This window comes from Mercenaria mercenaria, chromosome 3 (assembly GCF_021730395.1).
Source record: "Mercenaria mercenaria strain notata chromosome 3, MADL_Memer_1, whole genome shotgun sequence".
In the NCBI taxonomy this organism is placed as follows: domain Eukaryota; kingdom Metazoa; phylum Mollusca; class Bivalvia; order Venerida; family Veneridae; genus Mercenaria; species Mercenaria mercenaria.
This window is the reverse complement of record NC_069363.1, coordinates 38,618,646-38,635,370: the sequence shown is the minus strand read 5'-3', so window position 1 is coordinate 38,635,370 and position 16,725 is coordinate 38,618,646. Positions and strand designations below refer to the sequence as shown.

Sequence of the window (16,725 nt, the reverse complement as noted above, 5' to 3'; positions counted from 1 at the left end):
TTCAATTATGGACGAATAGATTTTAACCTGACGAGGAAACAATTGAATCAGCATTGTTAGCCCTATTCATCTGAAGCTGCCTAGGACATACATACACTTAACGAAACGTCTAACGTCCCTATATCTTTCGTAATTGTAACATACATTTGCCATATTTCTCACACATTTAGACATATACGTTTGTAAAATTCCAACAAAATTGCGATGTGCAAAGACATCACACATTCATGTAACGACCTCTACCCATTTCCAAAACTTACATAATACATATGAATACTTTGTTATATTTAAAGAAACAGATGTCATTTATAAGGATACACGGGTGTAGATATTGAAATGTTTACTAATATATGGTCAAATATCAATCCAAATTTGCATTTGTTACAAAGACATACAGTGAAACACCGCTCGCTCGAGCATCGATGACTCGAGCACCCGTGATCGCTCGAGCAATTCATGTAGTCCCGGCCGATTTTCTTCTATTTTCTATGTGAAATGACCATGGCTGGGTCGAGCATCGATAACTCGATCGCTCGAGCATGACAGCTGGTCCCTGTGTATTAATTTACTCTTTGTTGCTTATGGCAAACTCGAGCAGAGGTGTCAAAAAATTTCACACCTTCGGCTGTCAAAATGTATCGGTTATTTTAAAACTTTCGCACGCCGTGAGAATTGCATGGTCTATTCCCCGACTATCTTAAATGTTTGTTTGTCGGTACATTTGATCTGATTATGAGATTGATTATAATAATAATTGATGAAAGGTTGAAGAAAAATTTTATTGATCCAAATTGTTATTATTACATTTTTTTCTGCGGGATCGAGAAGATAATTATAAGATCTTAATATTTTGTTCCACAGTTGTTTGCATGCAAATAAAGGAAATAATATAGCCTTTTCATAAAGTTGAGACGATAATTACGACATCTTAATTTGGAGAAGAAAACTGCGAATTCGATTACAGTATTTCAAATAAAAAAATAAAATGTCTTAGCTGTTTCTTCACATGTGTCATTTACGATCTATCATAAATAACGTTTGTAATACGTTGTTTTTTTAATGTCACGAGTGTGTTATTATTACGCATCACCGTTTCCTCTGCAAATGCTCTCGATGACAATTGGTAAAACAAACTTCAATTTTCTTCGTATGTTGGTCAATGTTTGGGTCGCTCGAGACCATGGATAACTCGAGCATTTTGCTCATCCCCTTGCGACCTCGAGCGAGCGGTGTTTTACTGTAACAGGATAAACACTCTTTATTTACTTGTTTTCCTGATTTTCCTACCTTATCATAAATTTGGTTCGTTTGTTAATTCTAGACATTACTGTATTTTAAAATCAAATTGAAATCATACAATAAACAAAATGAAGCGATTTGTTTGAATTCTAATTGCAACATTTTTTTCTAAATGTGTGAAAAACACATTCGTTTGTTAAGTTAGCGGCCAGTATATGTGTTTCAAACACAATATTTACTTAACAAATGTTACAACCGACCTAGGCGGAAGGTTATTGTACTGGTAATGTTTGGCATCAATATCCAATGAGAAATTGGCAGAATTTCTTGTGTTTGGATTTTGAACGACAATAACTGTACTGCCATCCGTATTTTGGAATGCAACACACTGGAGATCATCCCATTTAAAATAATTGGCTTCTAATCTGACGGCACCAGGTTTCACGAACTTGCTCATATGTCCCATGGCGTAGTACTCGACATTTTTTGTGTACGAGCTGCTGCCTGTACGGACGGTTATTACACCACGGCAGTCACGACAACCTCCCACGTGTTTCTGAAATGTCAATACAAAATTTATTAATGTCGTTCGATATGAGCAATTTTTTTTTCTCAGGAAATGAAATATGTAACAGTATTTGAGAATGTAATAAATCCCATACATTTCTTTAATTTGCTTAAATTTACCTCATATTATATCATGTTGACATAAAACTTTTTTTTTTATATTTCAGACGTAAAATATGCTTCTTACTGAGAATACAGAGAACAAGTATCAGAATGTTTTCAAAAGACATAAAGATAACCGATGTGCTTCTTGATTCCATAAAAACGACTTTAAGTTCATCGTCTTTAAGAGAAAGTTAGAGACATCTTCATCAATCAGACATGTTTTTCAGGGTTGTTGAAAAAACACACGTTTATCGGACAAACAGGTGTGGAAAAACGTTTTTTAAGTACTTAAAATAGTTAAAACACATGACAAAATAGCCAATAAACTACCAAAGGGCTAGTGCTTCTCTAGTATATTTATTCAATTGCACTTTGATACATTTAACTGACCGACTTTCATGCATACTAATAGTTATAAAATTTTATCAGAATAATTTTATAATTGTTTTTATGATTTTCCTGCCACATTTATAAATTACTGCACTTCAATAAAAGCTCTAATCAACAGAATGCAAGAATGTTGAATTTTAGCTCCCTTCAAGCTTTTTTAATAAGTTATTCAACCGTTGGTCCATGATGTTCGTCTAAAGCCAGATTCCACAATAGCACGTTTTTAGCCCAGGATTTTGTTTGCCCGATGAAAATGAGTCTTGTTTCTGTTGTAAGGACGTCTGCGTAATTTTGATTCCAGCCTCCACCAGAATACTCAGTGAAATACATATCTAGAAGTATTTTTATATTGTACATTAAAAGTAGCATATAATGCTTTATGAAGTTTTATACGTTAAAATCTTCAAAGGTTTGTGCCTTTCTTCCATTATATTTAGAAAGTTTGCCTTTGGAATGATCTTTTAAGATTTAAAAAAATCTAAGAGAGATAGATATAGGTCATTAATAAAATGTCTTACACATTATCTTTATTTGAACAAGACTAAAAACTTAGGTCGATCCTCCTCTCTTTAAAAAATTGTTACTGCATTTTATGCAGCATTCCCTGCTTGAGGGAAGATGAGAAAGAAGTTTTATATCTGTCTTCAAATTAATTTTATGTCACGTATTTGCATTGAGATACAATAAAAATCTTTCCAGAAATCTTTGACACGTTTCCATAGAGCAGGAAACAGTGTATAACATTTTGTAACACTATAAGTTTAATCCGTTTTTCTTATAATCATAAAGGTTGAAAACCGCCTTAAACGAGATTTGTATCATTTTTACTTCCGAAAAAAGTCTGTTTCTGATATCCGTGGGATTGATTTTAAAGAGTATAATATTTTTTGCAAGAAATTAATTAAAAGTATATCCATATGCAATTTGATAAATAATTATTACTTTTTTTTAATTTGATACCCAGAAGCAGTTTCTGTAGCGCCTTACAATTACTTTCATTTTGATGATAAAACCGCTTATGCCAACTATACATTTGATACCATAGTTTTAAAATAACAATATGCATGGTCTGAAGACGCTACATAGAAATCCGAAGACTTTTCAAAGGATGCATTTGAATACGTTAAGTATCTACATGATTTAAAGCAATCTACGTGCACATCTTTCTAAATATATACTGAAAGCAAAACTTTTCGTCAGTATCTTCATGCAGTTATATCTATAATACATAATATGACTTCATTGATTTCTAAGATCTATCTATATTTATCAAAGAATACAGAGAAACTTTTGATCCATTCTATCGTCAGGCTGAAAGAGTATTCCCCCTTTATGTTTTTCGTACGCACGTATTGATGTACTATACACTGACTTAAGGTTAGGGCTAGGTTTATAGTGCACACTCAATGCGTGCGTACACTCAATGCGGGAGATTTAATGCCGACCTTTTAATGTAAAACAGGGTTTTGCCAAATAAAACACTACTGCCTAGTAAAATTGAATGATGAAATATTACACCACTGAATAAGAAAACATTGAGATGCTCTTCAGGCAATTGCTGACATCCTGGTTTACCAGTAAGTTTTGTATAAGCTGACTGCACCGATTGAATGCAGAAAGAAAAAAAGTACGGGTTTAATTGTTATCAAAACAGAGAAAAAATAGTTTGTGCAATTTTGTGACATTTGATATATTCATAGTCCAGATACAACAAGAACTCTACTAATGATCTAGTCATTCAATGAAGATTATGAAAACATGTCAAAAATAATAAAATTATTACTTTGCCACACGCGTTATTATTTGGACATAATTTTATTTTAAACAGTTTTCACAATGTATCAAAGCGTTTGGACTATGTAATTAAAGTTAGACAGCCCCTATGACTATCTTTCACCGAAAATCCATAAAAAGATGAACATTTAAAGACAAAAAATCACCTTATTATCTGATTAAACATTTTGAAAGACCAGATTTGGTGACAATACGTACCGACATTAGGATGCTTGTGATGGAAGGCTTCTGGGGCATTATGTCTCCCATCATATCCGTGCCATGCGACACCCGAAACATACTGAGCAACATTTCCTGGAATCATAACAAATTGTTATTATAAACTTTAATCAATACAAAAATAAAATAAAAAGACAAACTCCACAGAAATGAAAATGTTGCAGGCTCGGTTTGATTGAGCCTGTTCATGGACAGTAGTAGAAATGCAAGCTACCGTCCACAAGTCAATTTGTGCCTTAAGGTCAAAATTGTCATTAGACGCAGGTTTGCTCAAATTGAACCTACAAATGAAACAATTCACATAACTTTAGACGATTCCTTGAAAAAGAATGCGATACCTTCAAAGTACTGGCTTAACACCTCCAGTAGGACCGTATATAACCTCACAAAAAGAGCAAAAAGGAACGCGTAGATATCTTATTTGCATAGTAAATGCCCCGAAAAGAGGTTTGCTTTATTATTAATGATCGTTTAACATTAAACATGTAAGATTCAAAGTTTATTCTTTGATTTAAGCGGCCATAATTCTATTTCAAGCAGTTACAAAATACAACTGGCTCTTTGATTAGAAGTATAAATTGTTCCGTAGAACATGTCAGTAGAACTTTTAACAAATATTTTGACTACTTGTTTCAAATTAGAGCCTTTCTACTTACTGTCACTAAGAACGGCTTCTGGGTACCATGAGCCGGACCAGTTATGATCCCAAATTAGCAGTTTTGTTTTGATATTTCTCTGCCTCAGTAATGGCCCCAGATGATCCCTGATGAAAACTTTCATTGGATCTATGTTCAGGATCATGGTAGGATAGTCATTTTTCGACAACACTGGTTCGTTTTGAACACTAAATGAGTCAAAAGTGATACCCTCCGCTTTATAAGCTTCGAAGAATTTTACAAAGTACTGAGCATATGTTTGCATGTATCTGCTGTCGTTGATAAACTCTCCTCCAAAGACGTTTTTAGTTGTTTTCATCCAGGCTGGTGCTGTCCATGGCGTTGCCATGAGTTTTAGATGAGGGTTGATTGATAACGCTTCCTTTAGAATAGGAATAATAAACGCTTTGTCTTTTTCAATGCTGAAATGATTTAATTCGAAATCCGTTTGTCCGCTTGGCATATCATCGTACGTATATGGGTCGACAGCATTCAAATCTGAACTTCCCATTGGCAGGCGAATGTAATTAACACCTGTCAAAAGATCATTTATTTAATAATTTCGATAAGTGATGGATGTTAAAAATGTCATATACATGTATTAGTCAGACAACAGCCAGTAACATTATCGCTGTATTCTATATTTCTCGTTAATATAGTCTGTTTATATCAAAGAGTTTTACAATATTTTCTGGAAATCAGTCTGTAAAAAAACTAGAATCGTAATGTTGCAAAATACCAGCGTATATGACAAAATACTGAATAATTCATTCAATACTTTCTAGTGTCTTAGAATGTGTTAATTTGGTAGTGGTCAAATAAATTAAAACTGACTTTACGAATCACTTTGTTCAATTATGTGTGGTACAATAAACACACGTGTCGAAATTCAATTTCTACAATTACGCACGTCCTAAAGCGATATCATGTTTTCACTTCTCGTTATCTGTTTGTTAACTTTGTCTATATCTGTGTTCAAGTTAATCAGGTAAAAATTAATACAGACACTGCATTTGTGTTGCGGTCTAAAGAGTTTAGAGTCTTGGAAAGGAGTGTTTATTTTGGGATAGAGGTCCATGTTTTTTCTACAGTTTTTTTTTGAGGATTTGTCAATAAATTCACCTAGGTCGTTCACTCCGCTTCCAAATAATTCAGTCAGTATTTGGTTCCTAACTGGGCTGTGGAAGATTACATATGCTGCTGAATTAGTAAGGGCTGCACCAAACCCATCAATAGTCTGTCTGCGTTTATTTCTATCAACCCAGACGCTGTAGCCATGGTGTTGTGACGTCACTGGACAAGGTGCTTCTCTGGAAAGCTTCCTTGTCTGGTCCCCAGTCGTCAACCAAACTTGGTATTCATCATTGTTGCTCAGCAAATACCCACATGAGATCTCTACTTGCAGACACGTGAGTAAAACTGCTAAAACTGTAAAACGGATATATAAACAATTACCATTGTGAAAAAAAGATGTTCGTAAAAAGGCCATGAAATGAAACAGAACCTACTGGCAAAATAAGAATCAGCAATATATAGACAAACTTTTTATGTTAAAGTTAAATGTTTAACATAAAAACTCAGCTTGAATATAATAAAAAATTAAACTGTTTCAACGTACACTTTTGTTGTTGTTGTTGTTGTTGTTGTTGAAGAAGATATTGATGTTGTTGTATAAAATATTACCGTATTCATTACTTTCTGTCAAAAGCTACTCGTTAGCTACTGGGCTTAAAATTATACATTTATACCAGGAGTCTGACATTGCGAAATAACAAGAGAATTGAAGGAACAAGAACAAAGTCAAAATAGAAATAACAATATTTTGAGAACGCAAACCTCAAAATTATGCCATAAACATCTGTAAGTATATGCATGGATATGTACACTAGTGATGAAGAATTAATAGGTAAGGGTAGATTTCTCGGAAGCACAGAGAACCACAAAAACAGCCTCAGAGCCACTCATTTGCAAAGTAGGCCCACAACAAAAATAAGCTGTAACGGAAAAATATTACAGACGGGTTGCTTCAAAAATCCAGCAAGTACATTTCAGTTTTATGCAAAATATAGATAGAGAGGGAGGAAGGGGTAAGAGGTGGAAAGGAGGTGGGGGAGGGGTTGAAGCGGAAAGTAGAACAAGGATGAATATACAAAGGGAATGCTGCGTTCCTTAATCACAGTTACACTACAACGTAATCCACAGTAGCGCAGACATTCATGTACCAAAGACAAACACACACACCCACACACAACTAACTAACATACTAGTAGATAAACAGACAAGTAAGATATAACAACACTGTAGGGAAACTTCCAAGACACACAGACGCACAAGCACACAAACGCACACATATAAGCAGGTAAAAACAACAATCGGGCACCGCCTTAGGATTCCGGCAGCCAAAATTAAGGTGGGCACGATAACTTACTCATAGTAAAGGGGGCAATATACAGATACAAAGACAAACAGTGGGACAAAATTGAGCATCGCCTTGGAACGGTCATTGAAAAAAGTACCACCGGGGAGTTTAAACAGTTTATTTATACACAAAGCCCCAATGCCAATTTAATCATCGCTATGTGTTAAAGTGTTCTCTTTTAGAATAACTTAAATACACGTTATGGTAACAAATTTACACTGTAAGTAAACATATACTAGAAATGCTTAATAAATATATGAGTATGAAGAACCATGTACTCATGCATTCAATAACTTTGCAGAGAACAAAACAACACGAGAAACACCACGTGTAATACCCCGAGTATTCACCATTGCAAAAGCGTTTCACCCCTTTCGAATATTACACATATAATTTGCATTCATAAAATTTGGAAAAACATGGAAAAATCCACTTGCCAGTACGTTTTTGTAGGATACAGTCTTTCATACCAGTCTTAATATTAATACATTTTCAGAGCAGTTAATTGTCCACATAAAAATTGAACGGAACGCTTTATAGTCCAAACCGTCCAAAATAGGCTTTCAGTAGATAGAAATAGACCTACTTGCTTGAGATCCCATATCAGTTACCAATGTATAATGCCTTATCGGTCTTTGTCACGGTCAGCAATGAAGTATATTCAGACAAGGCGTGATATGAGCCGTGCCATGGGAAAATCAACATAGTGGGTGTGCGACCAGCATGGATCCAGACCAGCCTGCGCATCCGCGCAGTCTGGTCAGGCTCCATGCTGTTCGCTAACAGTTTCTCCAATTCCAATAGGCTTTAAAAGCGAACAGCATGGAGCCTGACCAGACTGCGCGGATGCGCAGGCTGGTCTGGATCCATGCTGGTCGCAAACCCACTATGTTGGTTTTCCCATGGCACGGCTCATATCATCTTTGTCATATAAGAACGGATATTGGTCTTACTTATGTTTGTCATAGATAGCAATCAGTAAGTTTTGTAAAACCGGATCCTAAGATGTATCAAGCGCAAGTACAGTGTCCAGGATGTAAACAGTAACAGTTGAATTATTGATTTTTATTATCATTATTTTGGCATTGTTTCCTAATCAGTCTTTTTAGTGTTATATTATTTGGTTTCGTTGGTTATAATACTTTCTGTGATTCTCTACAAATGTAGGGATTTAAACTAAACAACACAAGTGTATCATCTACGAGTATATTTTAAAGACTGAAGCATAATGCGGGTTAACTGAACAAATAATTAACTTATGGATATGTATGTAAAATCATTCTGTTGTTGAATCAGAACCTAATACTATATTTAGAATATATTATATTCTGTTTGTGCCCTGCCTGGACCGTGATAAATCAGACAATAAACAACGCCTTGTACATTTTTATTCCGATTTAATTTATCTACTAATATATTTGATAAGAAGCTGAGCTTAAGCATTCATAGGGCTATATTCATAGACCTTTCTCCAACTCCACACATTGAGTGCACTCAAATAGATTGTCTAACGGTCACGCCTTTACTCAGGAAAGATTCTATTTGTATTCATAAAGATGAGTGGCAGTCGAGTCAACTCCCGAGAGTGAGTGATTGCTGAGGGAGGTCTTGGGGACACTTGAGTGTTTCTCAAATATCAAAATGCAAGTTTAGATGATGAATCTTTAATTCATTTGATGGTATGGCAATAGTGTCGTGTATGTATTTAAGGCGAAGGTACATATTTGTGAAAGTATTAATTTTTCTTTTTAATACATTTTATAGAGGACGATGAGAATGCAACAACAAAAAATTAATAGACAGTAATTGATGCAAACTATTTAAAAATAGATACAGGCAAATTAAATATAGATCTACGAAACATAGGCTAATGGGGCGCATCAGTCAATCCCAGAAACACACGTCCTAGTAACAAATATTTACATTTAACAAGCCTAGATATCGGAAAATTCATACTGAAAAATATAAACATTCCCTCCGATTTAATGTGTCATTAAAAAAAACAATATTAACCAAATCTCATTCGAAAACATGTATTTCACAAATGATATATTTGTAATAATTGTAATTTACGCGGACTGGCTTTCGGAAAACACCAACAATTAAAGGCACGAGTATTATTCAGTTGTAATAAAAAATTCAATTTCAGCGAAAAAAAGTATAAATTTCATTCTACTAATAATAATACTAATATATATAATAATAATAATACAGATGAGTAGACGGATGGACGTTACATATAACAAATGGACGGGCGGACAAATATTCAGACAGGCAATAAAACGACAACTTCCAACTTGGCAAATAGATCTGCAAAAATAAGGATCAACACTTTTGCATACCTTTGATGTTATTGTCATACATGCCGTTATAATCCTATTAATATATTGTGTACAATGAAACCAATACTTGAGTTGCCCTTCCGAAAGTTAAGACTGAGTGGGATTTATGAATATGACATTCGAACTCCACTCACACTCCCGCAAGGTCTACTCGAGGCCCACTTGAGTGATACTTACCCAAGTTTGAGTCAAGTGTGAGTTTGAGTGACGACTATGAATATGGCCCATAGTCCGCCCTTCTCTTCTGTGCAAAATGATTAAGTATACTTTATCATTTCTCTTCAGTCACCAGCACACTTGTACCTTGTTAAAGACATTCTTTTCTAAATGGGCATGGGCATGGGATTTTTTGCAATTTTCTGCAAAAGATACGTGTTGCACGATCAGTATATTTGCATTAAACAATGATTTTTACAAAATCCTAGATTGATTCGAACCATTGACCGACGTAATTCGTGCATGTTTTATCATTGCGTACTAATCGACTGAGCTATTAAACGATTCAAAAAGATAACGCAGTGTTAACGATACATGAGTATTTCGTTTACTAATACAATCAAATAAACCCTATAACCCTAAAATCAGGAATAATCTATGTTTTAATAAGCAGTCGCGGCTCAATTTACAGTTATGAATTTGTGGCATAACGGAAACAGATTATCAGTCTCTGCACGATTGCTGACGACGGGATGAGGACCTTCAGGGACCAACACTCTGAATAAGACAGTTGCCGAGAGCGATTAACAACACTGGGATCACATCGACGATTAGCATACCAGTCGACTAGACCCTTTTGTTTAGCACATAAAATTAAGATCTACAATAATGGCGGTGTAATTTACTTTAGCTAGCAGAACGACGTAAAACGAGACCAACGAACTTACAGGACTCATTAAAAGTCGGTCTCAACTAATGTGCCGTGAGATTGGTCGTTAACTGCGCAGATACGATGAGAAGCATGACTACGTGATAGTCTACAAATATGAGACGAATGCTCGCCCACATGGTTTGCCGGCGGCGATGATAAACAAACACAATTATACACACACAAAGCATGTTTATAAATTTCAATGGTTTTTAATGGCATGTTTCGGTATTACAGATGTTTCATAAATGCTTACCTCTAGATCTGTTAAAGTGCTTTCTTCTGAATTTTTACATCACATGTGCCTGAATCTAAAATAAAAAAAAAATTCACAAGTGCACGTAGCCGTACGACAATAAAAGCCGGTCAGTTATGAAATTATTCAATTTGAATAAAGTGTTTTATGATATGAGTTTATGATATAAAAAGATATCAGAATCTAATTATTTATAAATTAAGATAGATTCCACTTTACCAGTGAAAACTAAATGCCTGGTACATGTTTTTCAAATTAGGGTTTTTGATAGTTTTAAAGTTCAAGATTTAAATGTGTAAGCCAATACATAAAGATTAACTGCGAGGAAGGAATGTTTAACTCAGTTATCAAAGGTGAAAGAAAATGAAGTAAGTATTTTTTTCCTACAACTGATGAATACGACAAAACATGAATTACTATTCGCACTGACAAAGCCAATGCAAATGTTCTGAAATACACAGCGGCTCGGCCAGAAAAAATGCGCATACTATTTACGGATCCGCTGATTTAATTCCAGTTTCAGTCAGGATTCGTTGTTTGCTTTCAAATGGCCACAATAACAAAAACATGCATATGGGCATATAACTGTTGCTTGTCAATCTGCTTCACATACTTTTCACTGAAGCTGTTCAAAAATTATCAAGACAAGCGAGCTTTACATCATAATCAACACATTCATAACTGCAATATTTTGGTTCAGAATCATTCAGATCAGTTGTAAAGGAGAATATAAACGAAAACGAAAGAAAATTGTTCAGTCAGATTTCTTCTGGGATTCTTTACATTTGAATTTTGAACTTAGTTAAATGCCTGGGTTTTGACAGAGGGCAACCATGTCATAGTAACAGTAGGATTCAGATATATTCTCAGTATGGTTCCTTTATACATGGTGATAAATAAATTAGAAAGGCAATCGACGATGTAATATATAATCTTCTTAACAAGAGGGTCATGATAACCCTGGATCACTCACCTGAGTAATATGAGCTACACATTTCAAATGTCAAACTGATGCTAAAATTTTAAATAAGTAGGTCAATAGGTCACATTCATGGTCACTGACAGTCAAAGTCAGTTTTAAGATCGGTGTGCAAAACTGTATATGTCATCCAGATTTCAAGGCTGTATCTTAAAAAACAAAAAAGTAGGTCAGTAGGTCAATGTCACAGTCAAGTGACCCCTAATTACTTGGGGTCATCAGGTAATTATAATTAAACAGTCTAGGAAATATGATCAGATAATTTTTTAAGTATTTTTCCTATATAACTCATATAACAAGTGGCCCCCGGGAGAGGGACTCTTTTCACCCTAGGGGCATAATTTTAACAATCTTGTTAGAGAACCACTAGGCAATGCTCCATTCCAAACATCAAAGGCCTAGACAAGAATTTTTTAAAAGTTTTTTCCTATGTTAGTCTATGTAAAAATTGGGACCCCCAGCGCAGGGCCTCTGTTCACCCTAGGGACATAATTTGAATAACCTTGATAGAGGAGCACTAGGCAATGCAACATACCAAATATCAAAAGCCTATGCCTTGCAGTTTCAGACAAGAAGATTTTTTTTTAAAAATCCTATATAAGTCTATAAAACTTATATAAAAGTATATAAAACTTGGGACCCCCGGGGCGGGGCTTCTTTCCACCCCAGGGTAATAATCTTGGTAGACAACCACAAGGCAATGCTACATACAAAACATCAAAGCCCTAGGTCTTGTGGTTTCAGACAAGAAAATTTTTAAACTTTTTTTCCTATAAAAGTCAATGTAAAACTTGGGACCCCTGGGGCGGGGCCAGTTTTCACCCCAGTGGCTTAATTTGAAAAAATTTCATAGAGAACCATTAGATGATGTTACATGCCAAATATCGAGGCTCTACGCCTTGCGGTTTTGGACAAGAAGACTTTTTACGTTTTTCCTTTGTGTTGCCATAGCAACCAGAGTTCTGTGTAGAATTCAATTCTTTGAATAATTTTGAAAGGGGACTACACAAGGATTATTCCTGTGAAGTTTAGTGTAAATTTTTCCAGTGGTTTTAAAGAAGAATATTTTTTTAGAAATTGTTGACGGACGGACGATCCACGACGGACGACTGACGACAAACGACGGACATTGAGCGGTCAGAAAAGCTCACTATGAGCCTTAGGCTCAGGTGAGCTAAAAATGTATAGTATGGCACTTCCGTATAGAAATATATTTTACACACCCCCTACCCAACAAAAAAACTTTGGCAAATTAGACAATAAAACATGTTTTAATCTTGTTGGATGAACTTAGGAAGCCTTCAAATGATCAATCTAAATATTTTTTTACTTTTCTTTACCCAGTGCCGTAACCAGCCCTGAAAAAATTACCGAAGCAGAATTCTTTCGGTAAAGAGTTATAACATAGTTACATATTTGTATTATCATGTGTTTATGAATTATTGTTTTGTAATTGATTTTGTTTACTTTTGAAGTCCATTCAAATCGTATACATGTATTACATATATATTTTAATTTTGTCTTGAAGTTATACATGTAACCAATTTGCCGGATCACGAATTCTATTTGCAAAGTTGTAAACAACAGATGTTATGTTAGTGCTACATCACGTTCCTTATTAACATTTGTCTTATATTCTCCAAGCTTTATCACGTTCGTTTAAATTCATAATTTATAACTTTAATAATATTTTAATTCAGACGTGATATATATGATGTCTATTTAATCAATATTCTAACTAGTGCGTGATGTGTAATATCCGCCATGCCACCAAATTAGATAGAAATTATAACTTAAATGCCAATCAAAGATGTTTTACTGTAAGTCCTTTGGCCGAGATTTAATTGTGAGGCCCCAAGATATATGTGCTATAAAAAGTTGTGTTCTTAGATTCGTAATCATTGTTTCTGTTTTGTTTGTATCTGAGTGAACATGAAGTAAGAATAAAAGTTGTAGTAAACCTTGTAACTGAACTTGTTGTTAGTAACTATACGATCACGGGTGTGACTACGCTATAGAGTGTTGCATATAAGGTACAAACTACAATTTTACATGTCAACAATTAATTTGAACATTTTTCTTCAACTATAAAAAGCACATGGAGTTGTGGCATATGTTAAGGTAGGGGTACAGGGGCCCATCCTGCGAATTTTTTTGAAATTCTGCAAGACAAAATGGTGTATTTTAAGTTATTTTTAAGTTATTTCAGATAAAAAATCTGAACAAAACAGTTTTGAAATGTACACACAACTCGTCTGCAATACTGGAGCTAAGTTAAGATCGGGGGCTGTTCTCCTTAAAAAGTTTTGACACTATACAATACAACGCTGTTAGTTTCAAGCGATTTTATACAAAAATCTGAGCACATCAGAGTAAAATGTACACACTTCTCGCCTGCATAATCGGAGTACACGTAGAGGGTTCAGTTCGGGGTCCTCCCAAAGAAATTTTGAAATTATACTAGACAAAGCTGTGCATTTTAACCAACCTTCGAAAATAAATCTGAGCAAATAAGGTAAAAAGTTTTGCACTAGTCGCCTGCATAATTGGAATACAGATAATGATAGGATTTCACTGGTCCTCCCTAAGAAATTTTGAAATAATAAAAGACAAATGGTGCATTTTAAGACATCTCCGAAGAATTTAAGAGTATCAGGTTGAAATGTACACATTACCCGCCTGCATAACTTGAGTACAAATAGAGATGGGGGTCCAGGGTCCTTTTGAATTGATACAAGATAAAAATGGGGCATTTACGCCATCTCTGCCAAAAAATCTTAGCAAATAAGGTTAAAATGTACGCATACGCACTACTCGTCTGTGTAATTCGAGTAAAAGAAGAGGTGGGGTTCGGGACCGTCTTAGAGAAATGTGGAAAATTCAATAAGGCAAAACTATACATTAAAAAAGGCATTTCAGACAAATGAATCTGAGCAACTCAGGTTGACGGGTTTACCATACTAGACACTTAAATTGGAGAACAGGTAGTAGGCTCAGAAGTTATTAAGTTCCACAAGTAAATGGTACGTTTTTAAAGCCAGTTTAGACAAGAAATTGTTAGCAAAACGTTATGTGATTCACAAGCAAAAGTACAAAATTAAATGCTTATATGAGAAATGCTTGGAGGGAAAATGTGTGACTATGTTTTGAAGAATGAATATATTACACTATTACACATATGTGTGCGTATGTTTTGTAATACTATCACGGGATGTTAGTCTTATCGTAAAAGAAAATATCGGACGAACCCATGGATGCTCCTTGAAGCACGATTACTGTATTTTAGCACACACACGGAACCCATAATACTTCGTCCTAGTAGTGAAGATTCCGGATAAGTTTCTTAGAACTCTAGCGAGTAGTTGTTGAGAAAAGGTATGCGCATCTCCTTTTGGGAGTGAAGCTTCCTATGACATTTCACTAAATATCAACCAGGTGTTGCTGAGAAATACTCCGGACAAGGATGGCGCTTTAGAGTTTACTTACGTCGAATAGTCAATGGACAATATCTTAGTGAGAAATCATATCAGCATGAAGATAATATGTGCATCTTCTCTTTAGAGTGAAGCTTCCTATAAATGTCCAATGAAATCCAGTCAGTGGCTTCTGAGAAAAACTCCGGACAAGAAATGGTGCTATAGAACACTATGTTGAATAATCAAAGGGCAATAACTCAGTGAAAAATTATTAGACCGAAAGATAAAGCTGATATACGTATATTCTCTTAAGAGTGACGCTTCCAATGAAGTATCCCGGATTTCCATCCAGTTGTTGCAGAGAAATACTCCGGACAAGTATTGGTGTTATAGTATATACTAATGTCAGATAATCGAAGGGCAATAAGTCGGTGAAAAATTATCCGACCGGAACACTAGGATAACTTGCGTATTTCCACTGGAGAGTGAAACTTCCTTTGCAGTTTCGCTTAACTCAAGACAGTAAATGCTGAGAAATATTCAGAACACAAAATGCGAGACGCACGTACGGATGGACGAAGCGGCGACATATATCATTCGCCCTCCGGGGAGTATGATATGATAAAGTGATAAACACACTTTAACTCTCTGCACTAAATCCGTCCATAGTGCTTGGTCATTCTTGTGACTTATATATCTTGAAACTGTAATTAGCAGAACTTTTTACGCGATGAAACAGGTATCAACTTCTGCACACTAATAACAGCTCAGCATAGAAATTAGTTTGTTGTTTTGACTGCATTATATTCATTGCTCCAAGACTAAATCTTTAATTTTAAAAATTCACTGCAAATTGCTGACTAAACATCCCGGCATTTCCCTTGATTAATGCCAATGAAATTGTATTTTGATAGAATTACATGCCGATCAAAAACCTACAAAAGTCAACAATATTTTAGAACGGAGTATTTCAAATAGCAGATAAATACATAGATCTTAAGATATTTTCAAGTGCATTTCATTTCTTATTTACTTTTTGCGCTCAAAAACTCGATTGGTATACACCTGTATATCAGAAGGAAATATCATTTTAACGAGATATTTTCAACAGAAAACCTGGATATGGGTCAGGATTTGCGGAATAAGGTAAATGTTAACATGTAAGATTCATATCCTTCAAAATAAAATTGCTCGAATGTCTTTACGTTTCCCATCTTTACTTAACATTATATGAGCCGTGCCATGAGAAAACCAACATAGTGGGTATGCGACCAGCATGGATCCAGACCAGCCTGCGCATCCGCGCAGTCTGGTCAGGCTCCATGCTGTTCGCTTTTAAAGCCTATTGGAATTGGAGAAACTATTAGCGAACAGCATGGATCCTGACCAGACTGCGCGGATGCGCAGACTGGTCTGGATCCATGCTGGTCGCATACCCACTATGTTGGTTTTCCCATGTCATGGCTCATATATTTTTC

General features: G+C 35.2%; 1 protein-coding gene across 2 annotated transcripts; it reads right to left on the bottom strand.

The window, feature by feature from the left end:
• Positions 1-1,375: 1,375 nt before the first annotated feature.
• LOC123525027 (uncharacterized) lies at positions 1,376-8,071 on the bottom strand. 2 transcript variants are annotated; one of them, XM_045303700.2, is made up of 6 exons: positions 7,976-8,071; positions 6,093-6,398; positions 4,971-5,504; positions 4,294-4,389; positions 2,476-2,633; positions 1,376-1,795 (listed from the first exon to the last, which is right to left on the bottom strand). In XM_045303700.2, the coding sequence occupies exons 1-6, from the start codon at positions 7,989-7,991 to the stop codon at positions 1,475-1,477; spliced, it is 1,431 nt and encodes a 476-aa protein (XP_045159635.2). In that variant the 5' UTR covers positions 7,992-8,071; the 3' UTR covers positions 1,376-1,474. The 2 variants fall into 2 exon arrangements, with proteins under 2 accessions (XP_045159635.2, XP_045159633.2); XM_045303698.2 differs by lacking the exon at positions 7,976-8,071 and adding an exon at positions 7,827-7,966.
• Between the last annotated feature and the right edge of the window lie 8,654 nt (positions 8,072-16,725).